The sequence below is a fragment of the Ictalurus punctatus genome, chromosome 10 (assembly GCF_001660625.3).
Source record: "Ictalurus punctatus breed USDA103 chromosome 10, Coco_2.0, whole genome shotgun sequence".
NCBI classification, from domain to species: Eukaryota; Metazoa; Chordata; class Actinopteri; order Siluriformes; family Ictaluridae; genus Ictalurus; species Ictalurus punctatus.
The window spans coordinates 3,777,501-3,802,041 of NC_030425.2; the positions used below are offsets into that span (position 1 = coordinate 3,777,501).

The 24,541-nt window shown below is 41.3% G+C and overlaps 2 protein-coding genes across 3 annotated transcripts in view; one reads left to right on the forward strand and one right to left on the reverse strand.

The window, feature by feature from the left end:
* dennd1b (DENN/MADD domain containing 1B) overlaps positions 1-8,779 on the reverse strand; it is a 99,265-nt gene extending 90,486 nt beyond the window's left edge. Inside the window, exons 1-2 of the mRNA XM_053683056.1 lie at positions 8,561-8,779; positions 6,084-6,148 (exon numbers count right to left, since the gene is read on the reverse strand). Coding sequence (XP_053539031.1) covers positions 6,084-6,148; positions 8,561-8,577 — 82 coding nt within the window. The 5' untranslated portion in view covers positions 8,578-8,779. The remainder of the gene's footprint in view (positions 1-6,083; positions 6,149-8,560) is intronic.
* A 1,905-nt stretch (positions 8,780-10,684) lies between these two features.
* On the forward strand, positions 10,685-21,523 carry c10h1orf53 (chromosome 10 C1orf53 homolog). Of its 2 annotated transcripts, none has more exons than XM_017479003.3 (3): positions 10,685-11,144; positions 20,520-20,636; positions 21,063-21,523. In XM_017479003.3, the coding sequence occupies exons 1-3, from the start codon at positions 10,857-10,859 to the stop codon at positions 21,132-21,134; spliced, it is 477 nt and encodes a 158-aa protein (XP_017334492.1). In that variant the 5' UTR covers positions 10,685-10,856; the 3' UTR covers positions 21,135-21,523. The 2 variants fall into 2 exon arrangements, with proteins under 2 accessions (XP_017334492.1, XP_017334493.1); XM_017479004.3 differs by having other exon boundaries at positions 10,699-11,144; positions 20,520-20,621.
* The last annotated feature ends 3,018 nt before the right edge of the window (positions 21,524-24,541 follow it).

The window sequence follows — 24,541 nt, forward strand, 5'->3', positions numbered from 1 at the left end:
GACGGGGCACGGACCTTCAGCAAATATAATGAGAACAGATAAATCTGTGTGCAAAATAATACACAAGCCGGTCAGCACAATTCGCCAACGCAAATAACGGCCTTGCCTTTTACAACTAATGACCAATTAAAATCCAGAAATACAGCTGTTGGATCACATCTGTAGGTCAGAGCAATCAGATGAGAAAGCATGCAGAACTAATTCTTTTAGTTCAAGCTCAGATTCTTTATACACAAGTAATTTAAAGGTGAAATATTCTTTTTATTATTATTCCTTACTTGTACAAATAATCTAGAAGATATGTGTATAAAAAAAATATAAAAAATGTAAATGTTTATTTAAAAAAAAAATGGATTAAGTCGTGGTCTTAGTGAAAGTGCATAAAATCGCTGAGAAAACCCGTTTGGAAAACTGACTTCCGGTCCGGAAAGCTTGTTTGGGTTTGGATGTGCGTCCTGACAGTCATAGGGTGTGTCTCGATCCGCTCCCTAGGTTGTGAATATGGTGTACATGAGATGGGACCCCGTCTCACTACGCAATGGGACACTGATGACTCAATTTCCAGTGACATGACTACGTACTCGCGTTGTAAAACATCACCAAAAATATCAGACTTAAAAATATCGGTAAGTTTAATACGTCATATAAATTTGTTAGCTTATATCGAACATTGCGATGGAGACTCCCTGATCGGTGCCCCGGATACCGAACTAGGACAGCTGACTGAAACGCGCCCGTAGACAATCTACAGGCCGTTCAAGATTATGGGGGCGGAGCTCTGCGAACGTGGGCGGGGATCATTCGAAAAGCCTAATCGTACTTGAAGCACCTTTAAGTCGTTCTTAATATAAATGAATACAGCGCTTAGACACGTCCAAACATCTGCGAATGAAATTTTACATCATTTTTATACAGTAAATAGTTTCCCTATTTTATTCTGAGCTCAAGATCTAACGAAATGCATATCGAGTCCGAGATAAACAAAGCCTTCAGGGATGAAATGGGGGGGGATAAGATTTATTATCCAACTGCTGCACAAGTATAGTTGTAGAATTGCTTTTCAGATGCATTATCATTATCGCTTTATTACTGGGAGCAATTTGGATGAAAAGAGCACACAGGACAGGTAGCATCTGTCTCCACCTACCGCCTTGGCACAGTCAGCAACTTCTGCTAGCTTTGGCACGGGCTTGGAAAAACATCAATATGGCTCTATAAAGCCAAGCGCAGGCATGCCAGTCATGCTCGACATGAGCTGGCCAAGTATTCACCATCTAACGTTACAGCTCAGCTGAGGGGACGGGGGGGGACGGGGGGGACGGCAGGATATTTATCTGCCTCAACTTCAATTCAGTGTTGAGCTAACAAAGTGTCAAGCATTACACAGTTCCACAATAATGTGCTCATAATGAGAGCATAATGAAAGCATGGTCTCAAAAGGCTGCTTTGTTATAAGAGTGATTCAGTGATTCCAGACAAAACGACAGAATTAAAGCCATAATGAGCTGTTTATTTGACAACGATTTCATCGTGACAGCTAGGAGTCCAACAGAGGTGTTAAATAAGTGCACTTCTGCTTTGTAACACCTGCATTAATGTTTTATTAACTTTATGAGAGAGAGAGAGAGAGAGAGAGAGAGAGAGAGAGAGAGAGAGAGAGTAACAGATAGAAATGATAAGAGGAATAACATGCTTGAGGATGTGCTGTTTTGGGGAAATTATCTAGTCGCATTACAATATTCATTAATTTATGTATTTTTTAATGATTATTGTCCAATAGTGGTACACCTCACTGTCTTTTATTCAGAAGACATTTCAAGTTTCGGGTATCCCGACGACTCTGGTGTTCACGTGACTACGACACGTGCTGTGACTTCCGGACAGAGCCTGCTAGACCACATAACCGCTGCTGACGCATCGTGCGTGATCAAAGACCTTATTCCTCCCGAAGCCCTCGAAGGAATCGAGCGCAGAGAGACGCTTTCGTAAACGTATTTGAATAATTAACGATCCCTTAAGAGTGTTTAGGACGACGTGGTGAAATGTTTTTTGCTCCTGACTGGCTGAGATGTAGCTGCGGTCCTGAGAGCTGGGGCCAGGAAATGAGACTAACCACAGCAGATCGTAAGGGAAGTGGTCTAAAACACTGCAGGAGAGGTCTGAAGGCTTCATGTCAGTGACCGGACAAGCAGCACTTTCCGTAATCGTGACGAAAAGCTGCGTGGTTACTAGTTTGAAAATGATCAGGTCAGGTAGTTTTCCCGCAGTCCTCAGACACGAATAGGCGTACCGTAATGATAGATGCATGAAGCGACTCGATACGAGCGCATCGGCAGGTTCACAAGAACAAGAAAAACCCTTCTAAATATAAGTAATGAGTCAGACTGGCTGCGATGGAATGAACAGATCCAGATGTAATCACCTACCAAGCAGAGCAGTGTACCGCATGTCAACCCTCACTGCAACGCTTACTCTTTATTAAACTGTCCTGGAACCCCGAACAAACCGTCCAATACTGCACGCTGGGGTGGCGATGAGGCGTGACGCGCGAGTGGCGTGCTGTTACACCATGAAGTGCCTTATTTTTGTATAACAGCACGGTCCGGAGTGTGTTTTCCTGCTTATACCACAACGATTTGCAAACGATTCCAGTGTTGCGTTTATTAAACCTCCAAAACGTCGCACACTGTAGCGGTTTATAGTTAGAATTAATGGTGGGGAACATCCAAGAGACAAATTAGTTCCTGTTCTCACCTACGTTACAGCTGATATACAGCCATTCCCTTATCAGCCTCTCTCTCTCTCTCTTATCGTTTTACAGAGAACCCAGGAAGAGTAAACATTTCTGTCCTGTAACAGAGGAGACTTTCCTGCGCTGGGAAACTTTGCAAAGCACAGTGACTGCTACGAAGCTCTGACACACGAGACTCCTTCCATAAACTTTTTATAAAAATTAATTAAAAAAAAAAAAAAAAACACACACACACACATCACCACGTCAACGATTATGTTAAACAACAGGTTTTGTTGGTCTGTTTATTAGTCTTAGGTTATATGGAACGTCTGCCGTACAAGTCCCTGTAGGACAAGTGCAGGAATATTAACCTGTCCTTCATGTTACCGCTGGAACTGTCAAAAATAATGCACACCTTCTGACCAATCAGATTACAGCATACAAGTGCGCTGTGCGTATAAAGAGCGATTGTTGTTGCGGCCAAATAAATGTTGATTTTGTTGCTGCTTTTTCAAAATTTGTGCTGTTTTTTTTTAATGGAAAACTACTTCGACTGGCGAAACTGTCTTTCTCAGTGACGTTCGCTGGTAAGTGAGAGCTTTTAGCTGTACTCATGTTCGACGCACGTGAACCGAAGAGCGCTTTGGCTGAACGTGTGCTGTGATGACGTCACACGACGCCAAGGCCCAAATCTGCAGAAATTCTGCGTTAATTCTGAAAAAACTCACAAGTTCCTCTGAATATTGCGGACTTGCTTTCGCGTTACTTCCTGCGGGGAATGAATTATCCCGTTCTACACCGCAGTGTGCTGAGGAGAGATTCTCAGTTGGTTTCTAGAGCCAATAGTTTACAATTTTTTTTTTTAATTCAAAAAAGCTAAATAAAGTTGATAATCTTAATTTACAATCTAGGTGGACTAATCAACGCCCTGAGCAAAATAAGTTCAGGGCATAGCTGCTAGCACGACATGCACGATACTTCACTGCGCCGTCATATCAAGAGAAAAGTTCAAACTCAAACAACATCTTTTTTACGTGAGCTGCAATTTACAGAACACTACATCTCATAGACGCTGAAGCTTTCCCCAAAGACTTGCTGGATTTTCTCAAGAGCCCCAAACATGACGGAGAGGAACAGTAGGACTACATGAAGTCTCTTCAGAATCCATATACTCATTCTTTTCAGTTAATTTGTATTCGTGCACTTAGATAGATCTTCAGCTTGCCGTGCGTTATTATATTTTATACCACAGTGCTGCTGAATTCTTGAAAAAGTAGGTGTGGATTAATTTTCTATAAACAGCTGCTCTCAGTAGTTCCAGCTGTAATAAAAATAATAGATTCATATTAATGTGCTTCTTCGAATGTATATACACACATATACACACACACACACACAGACACGGTTTTGTTTCTATACTCGGTGACTTGTATAATGAAAGCTCCACATAATCTAAGGCTAATAAATAAAACAGACTCAGAAAACATGTTATTTAACAAAAAAAAAAAACTATGAATGTTGATATTTCCTGTCGGGCGTCAGCACTTCGTGACGCCCGGCGAGCTTTCCGACACGGGTCAGTCTTCGGGTCAGAGGAGTTCGTGCGTTCTCGTTTTGTTGCAATTTGTATGTCTCATTAACGAACAATAAATGCGACTATGAACGGTGAAAAAACATGATGTTTCATTCAACTGTACATTAAAAATCGTAAATATAACACATACATACATACATACATACATATATACACACATATACACATATACATTATATATATATATATATATATATACACATACACACACACACATATACATATTTATATATTTATATATACACACACACACACACACACACACACATTTCCTATAACAGCACAGCCTGTCGTGTGTTTTTCCTCATATGGTCAGGCTTCAAATATAAAAAGTGTGGTCTGAGTCTCAATCAAGGTCATATTCCTTCTCTTTTTTTCCTTTTGGTTAAGTGAAACAATACAGTCTGGAGTTTTTTCACACACACACACACACACACACACACACACACACACACACACTGAAACCATTGAAACCCTACAGCGTTTTTAGCCAGTGCAATTGGATACATGGCAATTAATACGCCAGCTCTCAAGATTAGATTTATTTCTACAATACTAACTGTGAGCTGCATGCTGATTAGCAGAGTCATAAAATGTTGCTCTATTTAAGGGATTTGGGGGGGGGGGGGGGTCAGGGGAATAAGACTTCACGTCCAATAAGATTGCATGTACAATATGCACAACCCCAACACTCAAGTTGTGCATTACTCCAAGATGAATTCTGGAGTTTTCCTCATAAGCGATGGTGTAATACTGTGCTGTAATATTTCCTGATGCAGATGATGTTTAACTATGACTAGTCGGGCCTCAATTAAAGGCACAATAGCTGTTTGGTTTTTGTGTTTTTTTTTAATTATCTACTTACTACGCATAACCCGGACTGTATGTAAAAATTATTTAAGCCATGGCTTCAGCACAGGTGTATTGTGTGGCCGAGAAAACTTGTTTGGGAAAGTATGGTTCCTGGCGGTCTGCTTGTTTGTGTTTACATGGGCCTCTTTTTTATAGACACTCTACCAACATTCCTTGACTCCACAACCCCCCCACCTGTCTGGAATCCGGTAAGCGCCCAGCACAGCCAGATCCTTCTAGAGTGTTATATGATCACACTGAATAATGGTCGTGAATCACCAAATGCAGAAACGTCACGCCGGTCCATGTTCTCAGAATGTTCTAATGTTTTACATCAACCTTACACATCCTAACCTTGACCAATACGTACTTACTCATCAATTCCGACCCCAAGCTAGGTAAATCCGAAGAAAGCCCCTCTGAAATCCTGCTTAGGGAAATCGGGACGGTGTCCTCAACCCCGAGTTCAACAAGTGACGCCGGACCAACATGGCTGCTCACAGCATCAGTAGGAAACAAAGTAGCTTCTTACTTCTTACTATTAAACGAGTTAGACCGTATCTACAAGTATTTGCTTAATTCGATTCATCAGCATACAGACATATTCGCTTGTTAACTCCGACACTGATGATACAGTTTACTGTTGTGAGGAGGAAAATAAGCGTCACTCATCACACACAGCTGACTGCATTGTGCTTAACAAAAGACCAATATGGAGGCATCCATGTTCCCCAGCCTTCCGCCCCATTAGAACACTCAGTACAACAACAAGTATGTTTATAAAAAATGTTTTAAACAACCACACAGGACAGTGTAAGCTTCTAGCTAGCTAACATACAGGCATTTTTGTTAGTGTGTGTGTGTGTGTGTGTGTGTGTCTGTGCGAGAGAACGAGTTACTCACCTTCGTTTTCAGACGACGGACATGCCACCTGTAGCACCAAATCAAACAGCCTTTCTGGATTCTCACTGAGACAAATGAAATCACATGTACACACTCAGTATAAAGTTTATTACGTATATCTAACGTTCACCTTTGCGCACTTCATAGACATATACAACATTGTCAAAAGTATGTGGACACCTGAGGAATGCACATCCCATTCCAAAACCATTAGCATGAGTATTGGCTTGTTCTGCGAAGGCTTTCCACTAGATTCTGGAGTGAGGCTGTGGGGATTTGTGTTCATTCAGATACAAGAGTGAGATCAGGCACTGATGTCGGGATGGCGAGGAGGTCTGGTAAGGTGTTTAGATGGGTTGAGGTCAGGGCTCTGGGCAGGACGCTCGAGTTCGTCCACTCCAGCCTTGGCCCACCATGTCTTCATGGAGCTGGCTTTGTGCACAGGGGCATCGTCATACTGGAACATGGTACAGCATACAAAGACATTCTAGACAGTTGTGGGAACAGTTTGGAGAAGAACCACATATGAGTGTGATGGGCAGGGTCCACATCCTTTTGGACCTAGTGATTATAGTCCAAATATTAGCCTCCTAGGCTGATCTGCAGATGACTAACTACAGAGCTTTTCATGTAGTCGGTCGCATTTACCAATAAAACCCTAACCCCCCCTTAAAGAACAAATGGCATGAACTTTTTCAATCTGGATTTTCCCCCTTTGGAACGTTCCTGAATCTTGTGGCCAGAAGAGTTACTCTGAGGCTGAGACTATCCTCAGCACAGCAGTGACACTCGCTAGTGGGCGTTGTGGCAGTGTGAGTGTCAAGGTAAAGCAATGTTGCTGGGTTTTCAAAGCACATGCTCACAGCTGGATCGAGAAAAATCCACTAACCAAAAATATCCTGAAGCTTGGTGCTATGGCTTGAATCTGATACTGGGTAGGACTGGGAAAAAGACGACATAAATATGATATGATATGATATGATATGATATGATATGATATATATATATAGACTTTAACATGTTGGGTGTGTGTAATAAAAAAAAGTCATTACGAATACACAGTGTTTGACACCCCAAGCAAAGCAAACCTTGGTTCAATCATCCATTCGTTTATCTTCTGTACCGCAGATCCTACAAAGGGTCACAGGGACCTTGGAGCCAATCCCAGGCAGCTCGGGGCACAAGGCAGGGGACACCCTGGATGGGGTAGCCAACCCATTGCAGGTCACAATCACTCTATGGACAATTTGTACATGTCAATCAGCCTGCAAGGCATGTCTTTGGACAGGCGGAGGAAACCGGAGTACCCGGAAGTAACCCGTGAACCACGGTGAGAACATGCACGCACACAGTGCGGTGGTGGGAATCGAACCCCGAACGCTGTCAGTTTTAAAAGTAAACCATACCCCAAATGATTAAGATATTCAGTAAAAGTACACAATATGCATGTGGCAAGCAATTCTACCACGTTCTCTTTTTTATTTATTGAAAGCGAGATCCACCCCATACACAACATGGCCAAAAGTAAGCGGACACCTGCCCATCAGCCTCACGTGGTTCTTCCCTAAACTCTTGCAGCACGCTGTTGCATTGTGTGTACACTTTCCCTTCACTCGAACAAACAGGCCTAAACCAAACCGACATCCCAACCGGAGCAGAAGGCCTCGAGTGTCCTGCACAGATCCCTGACCTCAACCCAACGCCTTCAGGATGAACCGGAACACCGAGTGCACCGGACATCGCTCCCGGACCTCGCTGCCGCTCCTGCGGCTGAACGATCGCCACGCTCCAGAACCTAGCGGAAAACCTTCGCAGAAGAATGTTGGTTATTATATAACAGGAAACAACATGATCAAAAACGGACCCACAAATAGTGTATAAAAAAAAAAAAATAAATCACGGATAGACGACGACAAACAACAACGAAAACAACAACGACAACAACAACGACAACAACACCTACAAAGTAGATCCATGTCTCAGTGCAGTTCCTGTGTTGAATTAAGCCACACTTGTTCATCTCAAGCACGGGTACATGTCGAGTATCCATGTTAAGCACATAATGTTTATTATTATAAGTAGTAGAATTATCAACTTGTGGCTTCTCGACTGTTCACTGAGGACGAATTGCACACCCTGTCAGCAAACAGGTATGAGTAGGAGCTACAGTCCCTGCAGGAGAGCTAAAGCTAACAGTTCAGCATGCACAGCACAGCACTCCAACTGACTCCTCCTAGCCTGCGTGCTAACTGAACTAGCTCAAATTGAGCTGAATTCATTATTATGCAAGGATTATATCGAGGCAAATGTTATTAAACCGAGTTTATTGAAACCCCCCAGCCGTGAACAGACCGGTTCCTTAAGCTGTTACGGAAAAGAAAGAAATAAAGAGGGGAGAGAGAGAGAGAGAGAGAGAGAGAGAGAGAGAGAGAAAGCCCCAGTAAAGTGTCATTAGGAAGTAAACAGCTGAGCGTTACCGTATTCTGCTGTCCATGGCTACAGCATCGTCGCAGCTTTGATGAGCAACAGGGACCTCAGCACCTCTCTATTTCTCTCTCTATCTACTTATCTATCTCTCTGGCTACCTGAGACACATTTTAAACCATCTCTCTCTCTCTCTCCTCGCTGTCTTCCTGAGAAGTTGAGCTCGCAGTGTGTTTCACTTCTCCTCTTCTGAGCACCAGGAAGCACAGCTGACGCTGCGTGACGTCACGCCGTGTTTGACGGATACCTCAGGGCTTGTAGTTTACACGACTCCATCAGTCACTCTTATCATAATGGAGAATGGTCATTGTTAATTAATGAAGAAAGGCAGTTCTGACACTGTCTATGAAGACGTGATATATATATATATATATATATATATATATATATATATATATATATATATATATAAACATTCTAAAATACTGAGGTGTTGTTCTGTGAAGCACTGGCCTGTCCAGACAAGCCAGGTGACATGCTGAGACATCCTCACCTGAGACATTCCTTACTCAAGAATAGCCTGTTTGAAGATTATGCAAACATTCATGCGAGTATCGTGAAGTTCTTGCGGTTTTCAGAAGGAAACAGGGCCTCTTCACACACCACCCACCCAGTGGTTTTGGTTTTAATCATCTGCGGAAATGATGAAAGTCAATGAAGAGGATTGGGACAGGCTTAGTAGGCCTACTATTGCATTTAAGATCCACCACAAACAAACTCCAATTGAGAAGAAGCGTTGTATTAGTCGTTGGACATACATAACAACGGTTCACGCCATCATAAGAGGAGTAACGGTGATGTGGTCAAAGTTTTTTGTTTCGTTTTTTTTTTTTTTTTGGTAGTCAGCATGTTCTTTTGGTGAAAATAAGGAACTGTGTACAAGGAAAGCACGTATTGGTTGATTTTGTGATGCTTTGCGACTGATTTGCATCTCTTGTGAAAATTAATAGAACATTAAGTATGAAGGTTTTCAGCCCAAAACATTGTCACGTCTGTCAAGTTAGAACTTAAGTAAGTAAGGTGATGACCACAAAGGGGCCGAGGGTATGAGGACACCTGGGCATCGCACACGTATGTGGTTCTTCTCCAAACTGTTTCCACGAAGTTGGAAGCACACAGTTGTTTAGAATGTCTTTATATGTTGTAGCGTTACAATCTCCCTTCTCTGGAACTAAATCCAGGTTCACGCTGTATGATTATTTCCACGATGTGACCATCTAAGACAAATTTTAAGAGTTCCTATAATCCCAGGCCAAAATCTGTAGTCTTTGATCGCTAGTTTGACACGTTCCCCGACAGCCGATTAACGGCCGTTGAGATCAAAGTTTCCCTCCGATTTGATTTGAGGCACAATCCTGTAGTCTGGCGTCCCCTAATCAGTACGAGTCTTCTTACGTGCATCCGTTTTTCACGTCTTGACTGTCGTCCAGTCTGACATTAATGACAGCTGAGATCCTACAGTGTGACGTGGCTTACAGCGGGGATCGTGTTTATACAGTCTGACAAGCAACAGTCGCAAACGATATTAAAAAAAATGCTCCGTGAAAGCATGCTTTGCCAAAGGTGGTGTAGAACAGGGGTCCCCAACCCAGTTCCTCGAAATCTACCCTTCCTGTAGGTTTCATCTCCAACCAAACACGCCTGTTTTTGCTGATCAAGCACTTCTTAATGCAACGATTACATGCTCAGATGGTTGGCGCTAAGGTTTTCAGGAAGGTAGAAGAATTTGAATGTTCTGCATATAGAGTCCTGACCTCAACCTCACTGAACACCTTTGGGAAGAACTGTACCCCGGACCTCTTCGCCCGAATGAACACAATTCCCCATATCCACGCTCCAAAACGCTTCAGATAAACTACAAAAGGTGAACAAGTCAAGAGTTTAGGAATGGGATGCACTCGGTACTCTGGTGTCTATGTACTTTTGGCTTAGTGACAGAAATTCACAGCGGCAAAGGAAAGGTCAGTGACGGTAATAGCCAAGCAGTGAAATAGTCAGGGAAGTGAAGACTTCCCTCTGTTAGAAAATATGAGGAACCATGAAATGCAATCGGTACAACAGCAGGGAAGTGCCTGACCATCTAAACCAGCACTAATCAGCAGTTCATAGATTTGACCACTTCACTGTGCACTAAAAAGTTAATAAGGGTAGAAGGATAACACTTAAAAGTGCACTAGAACTCCATGCACTTCTTACAGCCATGAGTTTTAGTGCTATCTCGCTTCCCATTGGTTCAGACGCACTTCCGGTATGTGATGTTTACAGAACTGTTCCAGGAACCTACAGTAGATGGGATGCGACGGAATGTGTCTTCTGCAAGGACTTTGCAGAGCAGCTCGAGCTCTGTGTAATCCTCTAAAGCGTGGAGAATATCCGGTCATAATGTCAGCTCGTGTTTGTAGCGATTGCTCTGGATTTGAGGAAGTCACATTGATGTTAGAGCACACGAGTGAAACACGGGTGAAGAGCGAATCTAGTGTGAGGCAGAGGAGCGTGGAGAGCACTGAGTCTCCGGGGAGAGACACTCTTTCCGAGCAGGACAGACTCGTTCATAGTCTTCACCAGGACGCATGCAAGGTGAGTGCGTCGAGGCGGGTTTAAACCCTCAATCTGCCTCTGGTATAAAACTGGCTGGACTCTGGATAGTCACAAATTAAGGGACCGTCTCTAAAGTTACAAACTTTACTTTCATGGTGTATACGTTTCTAACTCCAATAGCGTTTGAACAGAGTGACTTACAGTCCTAAAAAACCAACTGTAAAGTGTTCCTGTAGGTGTCAGGTATCAGGTATAACGCACACCTTTTTATATTTTCGATATTTAATCAAATAACCTATGAAATCATGTGTAAACATTTCCAACTATTTGACTACCGAATATACATCAGTTTAAACATTTGATATGTTTTCTATGTTCCCTATTGTGATTAAAATATGGGTTTATGAGATCTGCAAGTCGTTGCATTCTGTTTTTATTGACGTTTTTTACACAGCGTCCCAACTTTTTTGGAGTCGGGGTTGTGTTTCACTACCGAATGAGCTCATATACAAAATATACCATCATTTAAAGCTCAGTAGCATTCGAATGGATTCACTTAGAGACACAAAACCGACTGTAAAGTGTTCATTTATGCGTCAGGTATGAGGCACACCTTTCAGATAAATAATAAATAAGGTCATTTTGAATTTGATGGCAGCAATGGCAAAATTTACACGTGATTTTATAGTTTATTTGATTATATATCAAAAATCTAAGAGGTGTGCATTATAGCTGACACCTAGATGAACACTTCACAGTTGGTTTTGTGACTGTAAATCATTCCCTTCAAATGCTATTGAAGTTAGAAACGTGTATACCAATGTCGTATGTAACTTTAGAGACGGTCCCTTAATTTGCAAATATTTGCTTATATTGAACGTTCAGCCAACTTTATGCCAGTCAGTCTGCCCCTGTTTAATGCCATTACTGCTTTCTATTGGGGTTCAGTTTAGAAATCGTCAGGAGTGTCATTCTGTGTCAAATATGTCTTATGTCCATCCATCAACCTGCACACACTGTGGACTGGACACATCCATACACTCACCGTCCCATATTAATAGGAACACCTGTAAAACCATGCAGATACAGCTTGCTCACATCAGACATCAGAATGGGGGGGGGGGGGTGTTTCCAAGCACTGTTGCTCACTCTGTGAACTCTAGAGACTGTTGTGTGTGAAATCCTCAGGAGATCAATCAGTCCATACAGGATTTTGTAGAGATTTTTTTTTTGTGATTGTTGCAGCCAAAAATGCTTTAAAAAATGTTATTATTTATTTAAAAATTATTTGCGATGCAATTTGTGCTTTTTTTGCGGAAAGCAGCTTCAATTGCATGAAATTGTTGTGCGCGGTCTTTCTCAGTGGTGTTTATTGGTAAATGAGAACTTTTCGCTGTGCTCATGTTTGATGCATGTGAATCGGAGAGGGCTTTGACTGATTGCATGCCGTGCTGACGTCACATGACGCGTCTTGGCCGAGATCTGCGGTAATTTTGAAAAATTGCAAGCTCCTGCAAAGTTTGCGGAGTTTGCTTGATTTTGCGTTCATTCCTGCGATCGCGAAATCATGGAGGGACTGATCAATGGTTTATGAAATACTCAAACTAGCCGTTCTGGTCACAGAGATCACACTTTTTCTGCGTTCTGATATTTGATGTGAACATTAAGTGAAACACTTGACCTGTATGTGCATGTTTTTATGCATTGTGCTGCTGCCACATGATTGGCTGATTAGATAACTGCAAGAATGTACAGGTGTTCCTAATAAAGTGGATGGTGAGTGTATGTGACTGTAGATGTGTTCAGAAATCCATATACTTGTCCAAGTAAGTCCTCCTAGGATTTACTCCTACGCTTTGGATCATTGTTTTGCTGCATAATCCAGTTGCGTTTGAGTTACAACTTACCGACTGAAGACTGGATATTCTCCTTTAGGATTCATGTTTCCCTCAATTATTGCAAGTTGCCCAGGCCCTGGAACAGCAAAGCATCCCCACACCATCACACTTCCACCACCATGCTTGACCATAGGTATGATGATCTTTTTGTGGAATTCTGTGTTTGGTTTACCCCAGATGTAACGGGACTTCTGTCTTCCAAACAGTTCCACTTTTGACCCATCAGTCCACAGAGTCATCAAGGCGTGTTTTGGCAAAATTCAGACAAGCCTTAATGTTCTTCTGGGCTAGCAGTGGTTTTCAAATCTCCACTCTTCCATGGAAGCCATTTTCCCCCCAGTGTCTTTCTGATAGTGGAGTCATGAACAGTGACCTTTATTGATGCAAGAGAGGCCTGTAGTTCCTTTGATGTTGTCCTTGGCTCTTTCGTGACTTCCCGGATGAGTCGTTGCTGTGCTCTTGGAGGAATTTTGAAAGGTCGGACACTTCTGGGACGGTTCACTACTGTGCCGAGTTTTTTCATTTGTAGATAGCGGCTCTCACTGTGGTTATTTGGAGTCCCAGAGCATTTGAGATTGCTTCGTAACCCTTCCCAGACTGATGTATTTCAATCACCTTCTTCATCATCGTTTCTGGAATTTATTTCAGCTTTGACATAGTGGGTAAGACCTTTTAACCAACTTCATGCTATTGAATAAGCTCTAATTGAGTCTATGTTGATTGGATTGAACAGGTTTTGCAGTAATCAGGTCTGGTTGTGTCTAGTCCACTTGAACCCCATTATCAATGCAGTTTCATAGATTTGGGGAATTAGTAACTACCGGGGTCAATACATTTTCACAGAGCATTAGTGAGCTCAGGCACTGATGTTATGTGAGGAGGAGATCTGGGGGGCAGTCAGAGTTCCAGTTCATCCCAAAGGTGTTCAGTGGAGTTGAGGTCAGGGCCCTGTGCAGGACACTCAAGTTCTTCCACATGTCTTCACGGAGCTCGCTTTGTGCACCGGGGCGTGGTCATGCTGGAACAGGTTTGGGCCTCTTAGTTCCCGTGAAGAGAAATTGTAAAGCTACAGCATACAAAGACATTCTATACAATTGTGTGACAGAAGTTTGGGCAAGAACCACATATGGGTGGTCAGGTGTCCACAAACTTTTGACCATATAATGAAGCTGTATTAAGGAACTCGTTTTACTGTCTGTGAGGAGTTTCTGCACATGTTCTCTGCATGTCTTCTTGGGTTTCCTCTGGGTTCTCTGGTTATCTCCTACCTTTCCAAAACATAGAAGTAGGCGGATTGACTACGTTAAATTGCCCCGAGGTGTGAATGAGTGTGTGCATATGTGTGTGCATGATGCCCAGCGATGGACTGGCATCCCATTCAGGGGTGTATTCCCCTGTAACCAAGAACAGGATAAAGCAGTTATTTATGATTCAATGTTTGTTTTGATCTATTTTAGATTAGACTGGTTTCGTATAAATGGGTGTTAGTATTGACACAAAACAAAGCGAACATACTTACAGGGCACAGACAGGCTCTTGAATAAGAAAAGAACATGCTCTTATGCCAGTCTTAAAGATAGTAAGCCTGTGAAAACTCATTCAGCTGCATCAACTCAACCTCACTCATATATTATATAATGTAACTGCTAATAACCACATTGGGCCTCATTTATGAAGCTGGACACGAAGGGATTCATGTGTACATTATTTGTACGAGCGTTTATACATGAAACTCGTGAAAATCCTGTAAACTGAGAAAAAGGTTTGTATCCTACTCGTGCTCCTGTCTGTGTGTGTAAATTTGTGCATAAGAAGATTAACTTGTTAAACCTCAACTTGATCAACTTCAGATCATACAATCTGCATGGATTACTGTACTTTTATGTCTGGAATATACCGTCAGGTTTAAATTGCTTGTTGTTGTTAATAATAATAATAATAATAATAATAATAATAATAATATCCATCCATCCATCCATTTTCTATACTGCTTATCCTACACAGGGTCACCGGGGAACCTGGAGCCTATCCCAGTGGACTCGGGGCACAGCAGTCCCTGGGGGACAGTGTACCAACCATCGCAGAGCACAATTGCACACACATTCACACACTACGGACAGTTTTTGAAACACCAATCAGCCTACACTGCATGTCTTTGGACTGTTGGAGGAAACCGGAGTACCCGGAGGAACCCCCCGAAGCATTGGGAGAAAATGCGAACTCAACACTTACAGGGCAGAGGCGGGAATCGATCTACCAACCAGGGAGGCGTGAGGCAGTGTGCTAACCACCAATCCCTTACAAGAACGACTTATAGAACAGCTTTGGAGTCTCCTCATGCTAATTCACTAGGTCAGAGACTAAGTATCGAGAACATTAGTCATTTAATAAAGTGAGCCAACACAAACCCATAAGTTTAAGCCAAATGAAATGAATCATTTAATTATAATATAAGAAATGGCACCGTACAAATGGAGGACGGGCCGGTCTGTCTGCACATAGTCATAAACTGTAAAGAAATGCCAGAAGATTTAGCGCTGGCTTATTACTATTAGTATTAGTTATTATTTAATATTTTTATCGGTATAGAAGTAAGTCGACATAACTTCCGTTTCTGTCTTTCAGCTTTTACCCCGATTGTTCATTTCGTGCTCCCAGCTGTCTGTACACTTTTACCTTTTATGGAGTTTTTGTGGGCGTCACTACATGCAAATGAGCTGTGCCGGGAATGCGCTTTACACAACACGGGTGATCAACATACGCGCACAAATACAGAGGAAATCAGCTTTTTTGGTTCGGTTTGGCTCATGCAAACATTTACTAAAACACTGGTAAACGAGGCCCAATGAAGATAAGCTTTTATTCTAGTCTTTGTTCCGAGAAATTAAGTGATTCGAGCGTTTAAATTTTTACTCCTGATAACGAGCGATGAGATAATAACTAATTAGTCGTCAGGCTATGCAAAAATGTCTGACTGAAAATGACTGACAGCGTTCCTGTTACTAAACAGCAGAATAAATCATCCTATCATACTGAATAGCAGGTCCCTATGTATGCCATTATGTTGAAATAAAGAACCTGTAATACTTTTAAACAGTGTTTAGCAGCGTGAAATGCCGTTCCATGCTCTACTATTTAGTACGACGCTGTTTTGGACCTAACATCAGAGAGTCCTTGCGGCTGTCATGAGGTATATTTTTTGATGTTGCACTCAAACTTTATGGCAGAAAAGGAGTTACAGAAGAGCTGTTACCAAGTGCCAGTTTCACTATGGAGCACGGAGATGGCATGTGAAATGGTGTGTCACAGAAACGCCTCAGGCACTCCTGGCTTTGGAACCTGTCACAGCTGAAGTTAGCGTGCTTGCTTTTATAAACTCCCTCAGAAATGAGGGTGAAAAACTTCTGAGCGGAGTTTTCATCGTCGAGCGAATGACTTCGCTTCAGTTCATGCGGTACCTAATGATGGAAAGAAATCAGCAATGAAATCTTTTTGTCTGCAGTAAATAAAATATCGTGTGTGTGTTTTTTTTGTTTTGTTTTTAATCTCTTTATTAGTGATGTATTCTTAAAGCAGGAGGAAACGGTTCTCAAGAGAGTATAGGGATTTTGGGGCAGCATCTTGTGCGCCATCTTGTGAAAAAAGACTGTTCATACCAAGACAACTTGAACTAAGGTCTGGTATCTAAACCGGTTATTTAGGCTAAGCACAATTAATATTGGATTGGCACCCTGTCCAGGGTGTACCCCGCCTTGTGCCCGATGCTCCCCGGGATAGACTCCAGGTTCCCCCGTGACCCTGAAGGAAGGATAAGCGGTATAGAAGATGGATGGATGGATGGATGGATGGATGGATGGATGGACAATTAACATTGTATACTCGTATGTCTAGGCCACTCATCCGGAGTGAACATGAGACAGTAGCTTGCCTTAAAACTACTTCACAAGGAATTTTTGCCATCCATCAAATTCTGCACTGATACGCGTTGCTGGTTTGTTATAGGGTGCAATCTATATAAGGTGAAAGGTACACTATATGGCCAAAAATATGTGGACCCCTGACCTTTACTGTAACTCTTGCAATAAAGTTGGAAGCACACTGTACAGAATGTCTGTATGCTGTAGCATTACAGTTTCCCGAACCTGTTCCAGCGTGACAATGCTCCTGTGCACAAAGCAAGCTCCATGAATACATGGTTTGACGAGGTTGGAGTGTACGAACTCGAGTGTCCGGCACAGAACCCTGACCTCAACCCCACTGAATACCTTTGGGATGAACTGGAACACCGACTGCACATCAGACCTCCTGAACATCCCGACATCAGTGCCTGATCTCACTAATGCTCTTGTGGCTGACTGAGTGCAAATCCCCACAGTCACACTCCAAAATCCAGTGGAAAGCCTTCCCAGAAGAATGGAGGTTATTATAAAAGGAAAACAGGGACTATATCTGGAATGAGATGTTCGGGAAGCTCATACGGGCGTGATGGTCAGGTGTCGACACACTTTTGGCCATATAGTGCATATGGTCTGTGCTATAATCTGATAGGTTCGTGAGCACACTGATTTTTAGTGCTGAATTGTATAGCTCTGAATGCAATCAATCAACTGCGATTGAACATTTTCTTTAAAAAGAAAGACCTGAATAAAGCTTCACCAAGACCACTGGCTGATGCACATAGACATTAGTGTACGTTCCAACGGAGGAGACGGTGTCATCTTTACACATACTGTAGGTATGCATTGATGCGTATCACCTAATTCTTACAAGAATGTAGGGGTGTATTTATGATTGTCATTTGAACAGCGGTGTAATCTGACCTGGACATTGTGTGCTATAGCCCCGAAGATTTTTTTTCTTTAGCCCCGAATAAAGTGGAGCGGTTTATCACTACGCAACTGATCGTCAGTAAAAGTAGACGGCAGTGTTGTGATTTTGTATCTTCAGTGAACGAGGCAAGGCCAATTAGACAGCGTTTACAGGAAAATATGTGGAAATACTCGTGTCTTATTGGCTGATAGCTCTCAATTCCGCCAAATGCTAGCTAGTGTGAGGGGGGAAATGGATATGCGATGATTTAAATATATATATATATATATATATATATATATATATATATATATATATATTAGTTCCAAGTTACGTGAACATGATATGAGCATAGCATAAGGAAAGATAAAGTGCTTTGTACTGTAGAAGCTAAACCCATACAGTGATAGCTTAGTTGTGCTTCCCCTTGGCTACAGCCACCAAACTAGCCTAGTGAGAAAAGTTTATTTTTTTAAGAAAAGAAATTATTGAAAGCCCAATATTGCCATGACATTCATGTTCACACTGAGTGTATGTAAACTTCCGACCGCAACTGTACTTATACCCCTGTGAAACAGGAAGTCATGGTTGAACAATTTCCTCTTGCTAGTCACTCAGGTGTACCTAAAAAATAAATAAATAAATAAAATCAATGGGAATATACTTCATATAGAATTTTCTCATGTGCATTCATAGTGGTGCCAATAATTGTTGCACACCTGTATGTAACAAAGATTGTTTTTTGGATAAACCTCTGTTGTGTTTGCAATTGTCTGCTATCCATGAGAGCAATTTTGTGAATTTTTGTGAATAAAAGATAAAAAGGTTAAACAATAAAGATCATTTTTCACAGCCTTCTTTGCTCATATTTACCAAGCGTGCCAGTATTAACGGAGGGCGCTGTGAACTCAGTTTGTGGATTTTATTTTAAATAGACAAAAAAAAAAATGGTATTGAAAGTTTGGGTCCGATTAATCGATTATGAAATAGTTGATGAAATGTTTAGTAATGCAAACTATTAAACTGCTACAACAGTCGTACAAGTCACTAAGTTGCTTGGCCAGATTATTAGCACACTTTTATCTATACTTGACGTATCCAACAACATTCTTCAGTGAATGTGAGATAATAGCGTCAATGCTTTGTCAAAGGTTTTTAAGGGTTTGTTGGATAACTCAGATAATTCCTTCCTGATAGGAACACCCCTAGAGGAACAACTGAATAACCCTTAATGGTGTAGGCTAAAAGAGTCAACAGCTTTGTTTCTTTCTTTTGCTTGTATGAATGTGTAATTCTTGTAGTTTATTGATTTGTGAGTTTGTAGGTCTTGTTAAAGTGTTCATGGGTCTCTTGAGATATATAACATTTACCTAGTATATGAACCGAGCCTAAAGAAGAGGTCAGTTTACTACGTCGGGTATGTGAGAGGCATCCAGAAAAAATAGTAATGTCAATCACCAACCCCTAAAGTAATCCCTGCTCATTGAGATACCGCAGGAACATCCCCAAGTGACGGTAAAAACTCATTTACCTCAAACCCTCATTTATTGTTTGGGTTGTTTTTTTTTCATGCAGATCATCACAAGACCCTGGTATTTCTAGACATTAACTTCATCGAACGTTTAAACATATCGGATGATGCAATATCCTACATTAATACTGCGCTTAGATGAGATTGCTCTAGAAAATGCGGCTGTTGAGCTACGCTTGGTAGCGGGGCATTGCGTATAATTGTGGTAGGCATACATCATGTCGAGCTTCTACACAAAGCATCCTATGGTCTTAAATAACCTAAGCTGTGTGAAAATATATAAAAGCAATTTAAAAAAAACGTGAAAAGAACAACAATGCATGTCTTTGGTCTCAAAACTCAGGCTGTGGTGTTTAAACGTGATCATTAGAGATTGCACGTATTGCACGTAAAGGTTTGTGGAGCAGTGCAGAAAACTGTGCATGAGTGAGGGCAATTCAGTTCAGCGAGCACTGAGACACGTGCATTTCATTTCCCTTCACTTTGCGAGTCAAGATAATTAAAGTGACAGAGTCATGGCCTGAAATTTATTTATTTTATTTTTTTTAAAAGAGAGAGCGAGACGTTTATTTTTATTAGTACTCTGACTATTTGTCTTTAAATGAATTGTAAAACAAGTTTAAATCAATAATGAGGTTTTTGGATTGTTTTTTTTTTTTTACCACCACCTTGATTTTTTTATTGCTATTGTGTGTAAACATTTTGTAGGATAAAAAAAATAAAAAATAGAAGGTAAAGCAAACATCTGTGTGACATTTACCTGCTGAAGACGACTCTACTGACTCTAACAACTTGCGTTGTGAGGGGGAAACCAATGACGGATAGGAAATGGCAGATTTATTCTCAGAGAGGTATGAACATTTCCACGTTTAATGCCGAAATTAAAGATTCCTTGGCACGTTTTGCATGATGTAAGACATTTAACCGATAAAATCCTGCTTGCTTTGCTGCCGTGGGCATCTCAAAAACGTTGATTTACTTAAGAATTGTTCCCAGATCACTCTGTTCATTTCTCCAATGTGTCTAGTGCAAAGCAAATAACAACAACCTGTGCATTTCTCACGAGATGACGAAACCCCACAAAAAGCAATACAGTGTGACGGTATTTCACATTCCCTATGCGCATCCACAGCCATTGTCCGTGGAGGATGTCATGTATGTTTTATTCATTTTCAGGCTGGGAAAACAACGTACACAGACCCAGGATCCGGCTACACAGTGTTCACAGAGGTTGCCCATAAGAAAAGGGGGAGATGCTGTGGAAACGCATGTAGGCATGTAAGTCCTGATTCAGTAAGTCAGCCTACAGCACATGCAGGATTTAGCAGCTGTCTGAATTACGAGATCCATGGCATACACACACACACACGTTATAAGTATATGTATGTTTATACATTATATATATATATATGTATAAATATATATATATATATATATATATATATATATATATATATATATATATATATATATATATATATATATATATATAGTGTGTGTGTGTGTGTGTGTGTGCGCGTGTGTGTGTGTATTTAAACTTTCCAGGAATTCAGATTACATTTGATTCAGTTAGTACCTATTATTTTAATAAAATCTGCTTTTTGTACAGGCATCACATCACACATCAAAGTTTACCTATATATATATATATATATATAATTGTTGTTGTTGTGTTTATATTTTTGATTGTTTGTTTGTTTGTTTGTTTGTTTTTTACAGTGTCCATATGGTCAAATTAATGTGAAGGACTCTTCTAAGAAGAAAACGTTCAACTCTGCCTTTTATGTATAGCTTTTTCTAAAAATCTCTCAGTTGTTGTCAGACCTCCAGTCTTGCACTCGCAATAAAGATAAAAGTGGAAGAAACCATGAGACAAGCCAAAGGACTGGATAAACAGATGAAGAGCAAATGCAGATCTCATTAATGTAATATATGTAACCTTCCACTTCCTGAATAAGTGTTTTTGTGAGTGCTTATTTGGACTGAATGTGCATTTGCCTTACACTCCATTTGAAATGATGAAATCGTGCACAGCAGATGTGTAACCCACGCTTCTCAAGCCTGTAAGATGTGAATCACACTGTGATTTGTGTCATCAGGTGTTGGTCTGTTCCTCAATCCCATGAAGGCATAGAAGTGTGGATTTGGTTGCAGAATAAACAGTCACATTGTCACGTGCACTCCATTTTCTCAATCAACAAACATCATGGCATGAACTGACTAAAATGTGTGTGTGTGTGGGGGGGGTGGACAGAGAACGTTCATGAGGGGGAAAAAAAACTGTGGAGACAAATCTTCATATTCTTATTCGCAAATACATTTTGAGCATCCGAAGTACACTATACACCATATGGCCAAAAGTATGTGGACACCTCTGTGAGCTTGTTGAACATCCCATTGGAAAACCATGGGTATTAATTTAGAAAAAGTCTTCTGTGAAGGCTTTCCACTACATTTTTGGAGTCTGTCTGTGTGAAATTTTTGCCCATTTAGTCAAAAGAACATTAGTGAAGTCAGGCACTGATGTTGGGCGATGAGGCCTGGCTCAACATTCAACGTTCCAGTTTATCCCAAAGGTGTTCAGTAGGGTTGAGGTCAGGGCTCTGTGCAGGACACTGGAGTTCCTTCACTCCAGAGGTGGTAGGTGGTAGTGTTTTGGCATCCACCAAACCCAGATTCGTCCATCAGAGTACCAAACAGTGAAGCGTGATTCATCACTCCAGAGAACGCATTTCCAGTCCAGTGGCACTGCTTTATATCACTCCACCTGACGCTTGGGATTGCACATATTGGGATTGCACATATCTCAGGCTTGTGTGCATCTACTCGGCCATGGAAACCCATTTCACGTAGCTCCTGATACACAGTTCTTGTGCTGATGTTGCTTCCAGAGGCGGTTTGGAACTCTGTAGTGAGTGACGCAACAGACGATAGGTGATTTTTACACGTTAGTTGCTTCAGCACTCGGCGGCCCCGCTCTGCACGGTTTAACGCATGGTGGCTGAGCCTTTGTTGCTCCTATTTCACAATAATAGCATTTACATTTGACTGGGGCAGAAATTTTCATGACTGACAAAGGTATCATCCTGTAAGAGTGCCGTATTTAAAGTCGCTCTCTCTGTCGTACCTCTTCACGACGACCCATTCTACCGGCAATATTTGTCTATGACATTGAGATTTCATGGGAGTAGATGAAACACCTGAACTCACTAATAATTAGGAGGGGTGTCCACATACTTTTAGCCATATAGTGTGTCAAGATCTCTTTCATATCTTTGCTGTCCTAGACCGTTTTCGCTTTGTTGTACGTCACTTCAAGACTACATCCAGAGTAAGCCATTAAACGATCTTTTCACAGGTCATTATATCTTTACTTGAAGTAATTCTCTTCATAAATAACACAGTAGAAATGCCTATGGTTATGAGTCACTTATTGCGAATGCCTCAGTGCAAACCAGATGGTGAAACCACAAAGGAATATTGAATTCTAATAGATGTTTGGTATTAAACAGATGTAATGTTATCGGTGCGTCTGCAACCGCGTGACATTAATCAGCCCTTTCTCAGGCTGTAGCCCGACTCTTACACGAGCTGACGGAGTCCTACTGTTAACAAACATGCCACCTACATCAACATATTAATTTCCATCTGTGTACTCAGCCCAGACTCCTGGCATTCATGCACTTCTCCACAGCTCCCTGAGGCTTAACACTTGGGCTGCTACCAAGTTCAGTCACTGTCATTCTCATCTCAAGAGGACGCACTTTCAACTTACACAGTGGGGTCCAAACATCTAAAGGGCGCCACCAGGAACTGTTTATATTGCCGTATTTATCAAAACCAAATGCAAAATTGCTGTGCTACTGTATAATGTACTAATGATTCATATGTTAGTCTCCTAACACATTGGTAAATGTTTTTGTCTCCTCATAACCAGCACGCGACAGTTCAGACATCTGCTTTATGCATTAATATGTCAACTGCTTTCATCAAGTAATACCTTTTAAATTAGAGTGTAGAATGATGTCAGTAGGCATGAGAGATATGTAAGGAATGAACACCACAGGGGCATGCTGTTGTAGGAAACTAGTCAGTGACAGGATAGTGTGATGCCATGACTATCCCAAAATGTATTCTTTTCCAATAGCGTAACATGCCAAAGTGTTATATTCCCTTTTACACAACAGCAATTTGCCAAAAGCAATCTTTTTTTATTATTATTTTAAAAAATGACCTGGCATAAGTTTTTATAGCCGATACAAACAGTTGCTCCGTCACAAGCATAATTTTTTTTTTTTCTCTCTCTCTTGAAGTTAGTAAGACAAAAAGAAAATCCAGCTTGTCATGTTACCATGTTGTCATGTTGCCCTCCATCTAAAGGCTTTCCCATGTCGGAAAATTTCAAGACTGCTGCAAAGTGCTGACACTAGAGACTCCAAAAAAAGAAAAGAAAAGTGGATGAAAAGGTTAATCGTTAAACCTTTTGTTTCATGTTTAACATTTACAGCAAGGTCCATAAGTATTTGGACAGTGGCCCAATTTATGTATAATTTTTGCCTCTGTACACCACCACAATGGATTTGAAATGAAGCAATCAAGATGTGATTGAAGTGTAGACGTTCAGCTTTCATTCAAGGGGTTTAACAGAAATATTGTGTTAACCGTTTAGGGATTACAGCCATTTCTTGTAGAGTCCCTCCATTTTCACAGGCTCAAAAGTAATTGGACAAACGAACATAATCATAAATATTAGGGTTATTTGTAACACTTGGATGCAAGTCCTTTGCAGTCAATGACTGCCTGAAGTCTGGAACCCGTGGACATCACCAAATGCTGAGTTTCCTCCCTTGAGATGCTTTTGTAGGCCTTTACTGCAGCCACCTTCTGTTGCTGCTCGTGTGTGGGTCTTTCTGCCTTCAGTTTTGTCTTCAGTAAGTGAAAAGCAGCTCAACCCGGTTGCCATTTAAGAACATTCCATTCTTATAGAAGCTCTTGGGTTGCTTCCGTGGTATGTTTTCGGTCATTATCCATCTGTACTGTGCAGTGCTGTCCTATCAGTTTTGCAGCATTTGACTGAATCTGAGAAATTATAGCTCGATACACTTCAGAATTCATCCTGCTTACTTCAATCAGCAGTCACATCGTCAATAAACACCAGTGACCCAGTTTCATTGGCAGCCGTACATGTCCATGCCCTA

Excerpts from the sequence above, each read along its gene's own strand:
- c10h1orf53 (XM_017479003.3), top strand. The coding sequence starts at position 10,857 with ATGGGATGCGACGGAATGTGTCTTCTGCAAGGACTTTGCAGAGCAGCT. Across the intron at positions 11,145-20,519 it reads TTCACCAGGACGCATGCAAG|GCTGGGAAAACAACGTACAC; the intron begins GTGAGTGCGTCG and ends ATTCATTTTCAG. Across the intron at positions 20,637-21,062 it reads GGCATGTAAGTCCTGATTCA|TGTCCATATGGTCAAATTAA; the intron begins GTAAGTCAGCCT and ends TGTTTTTTACAG.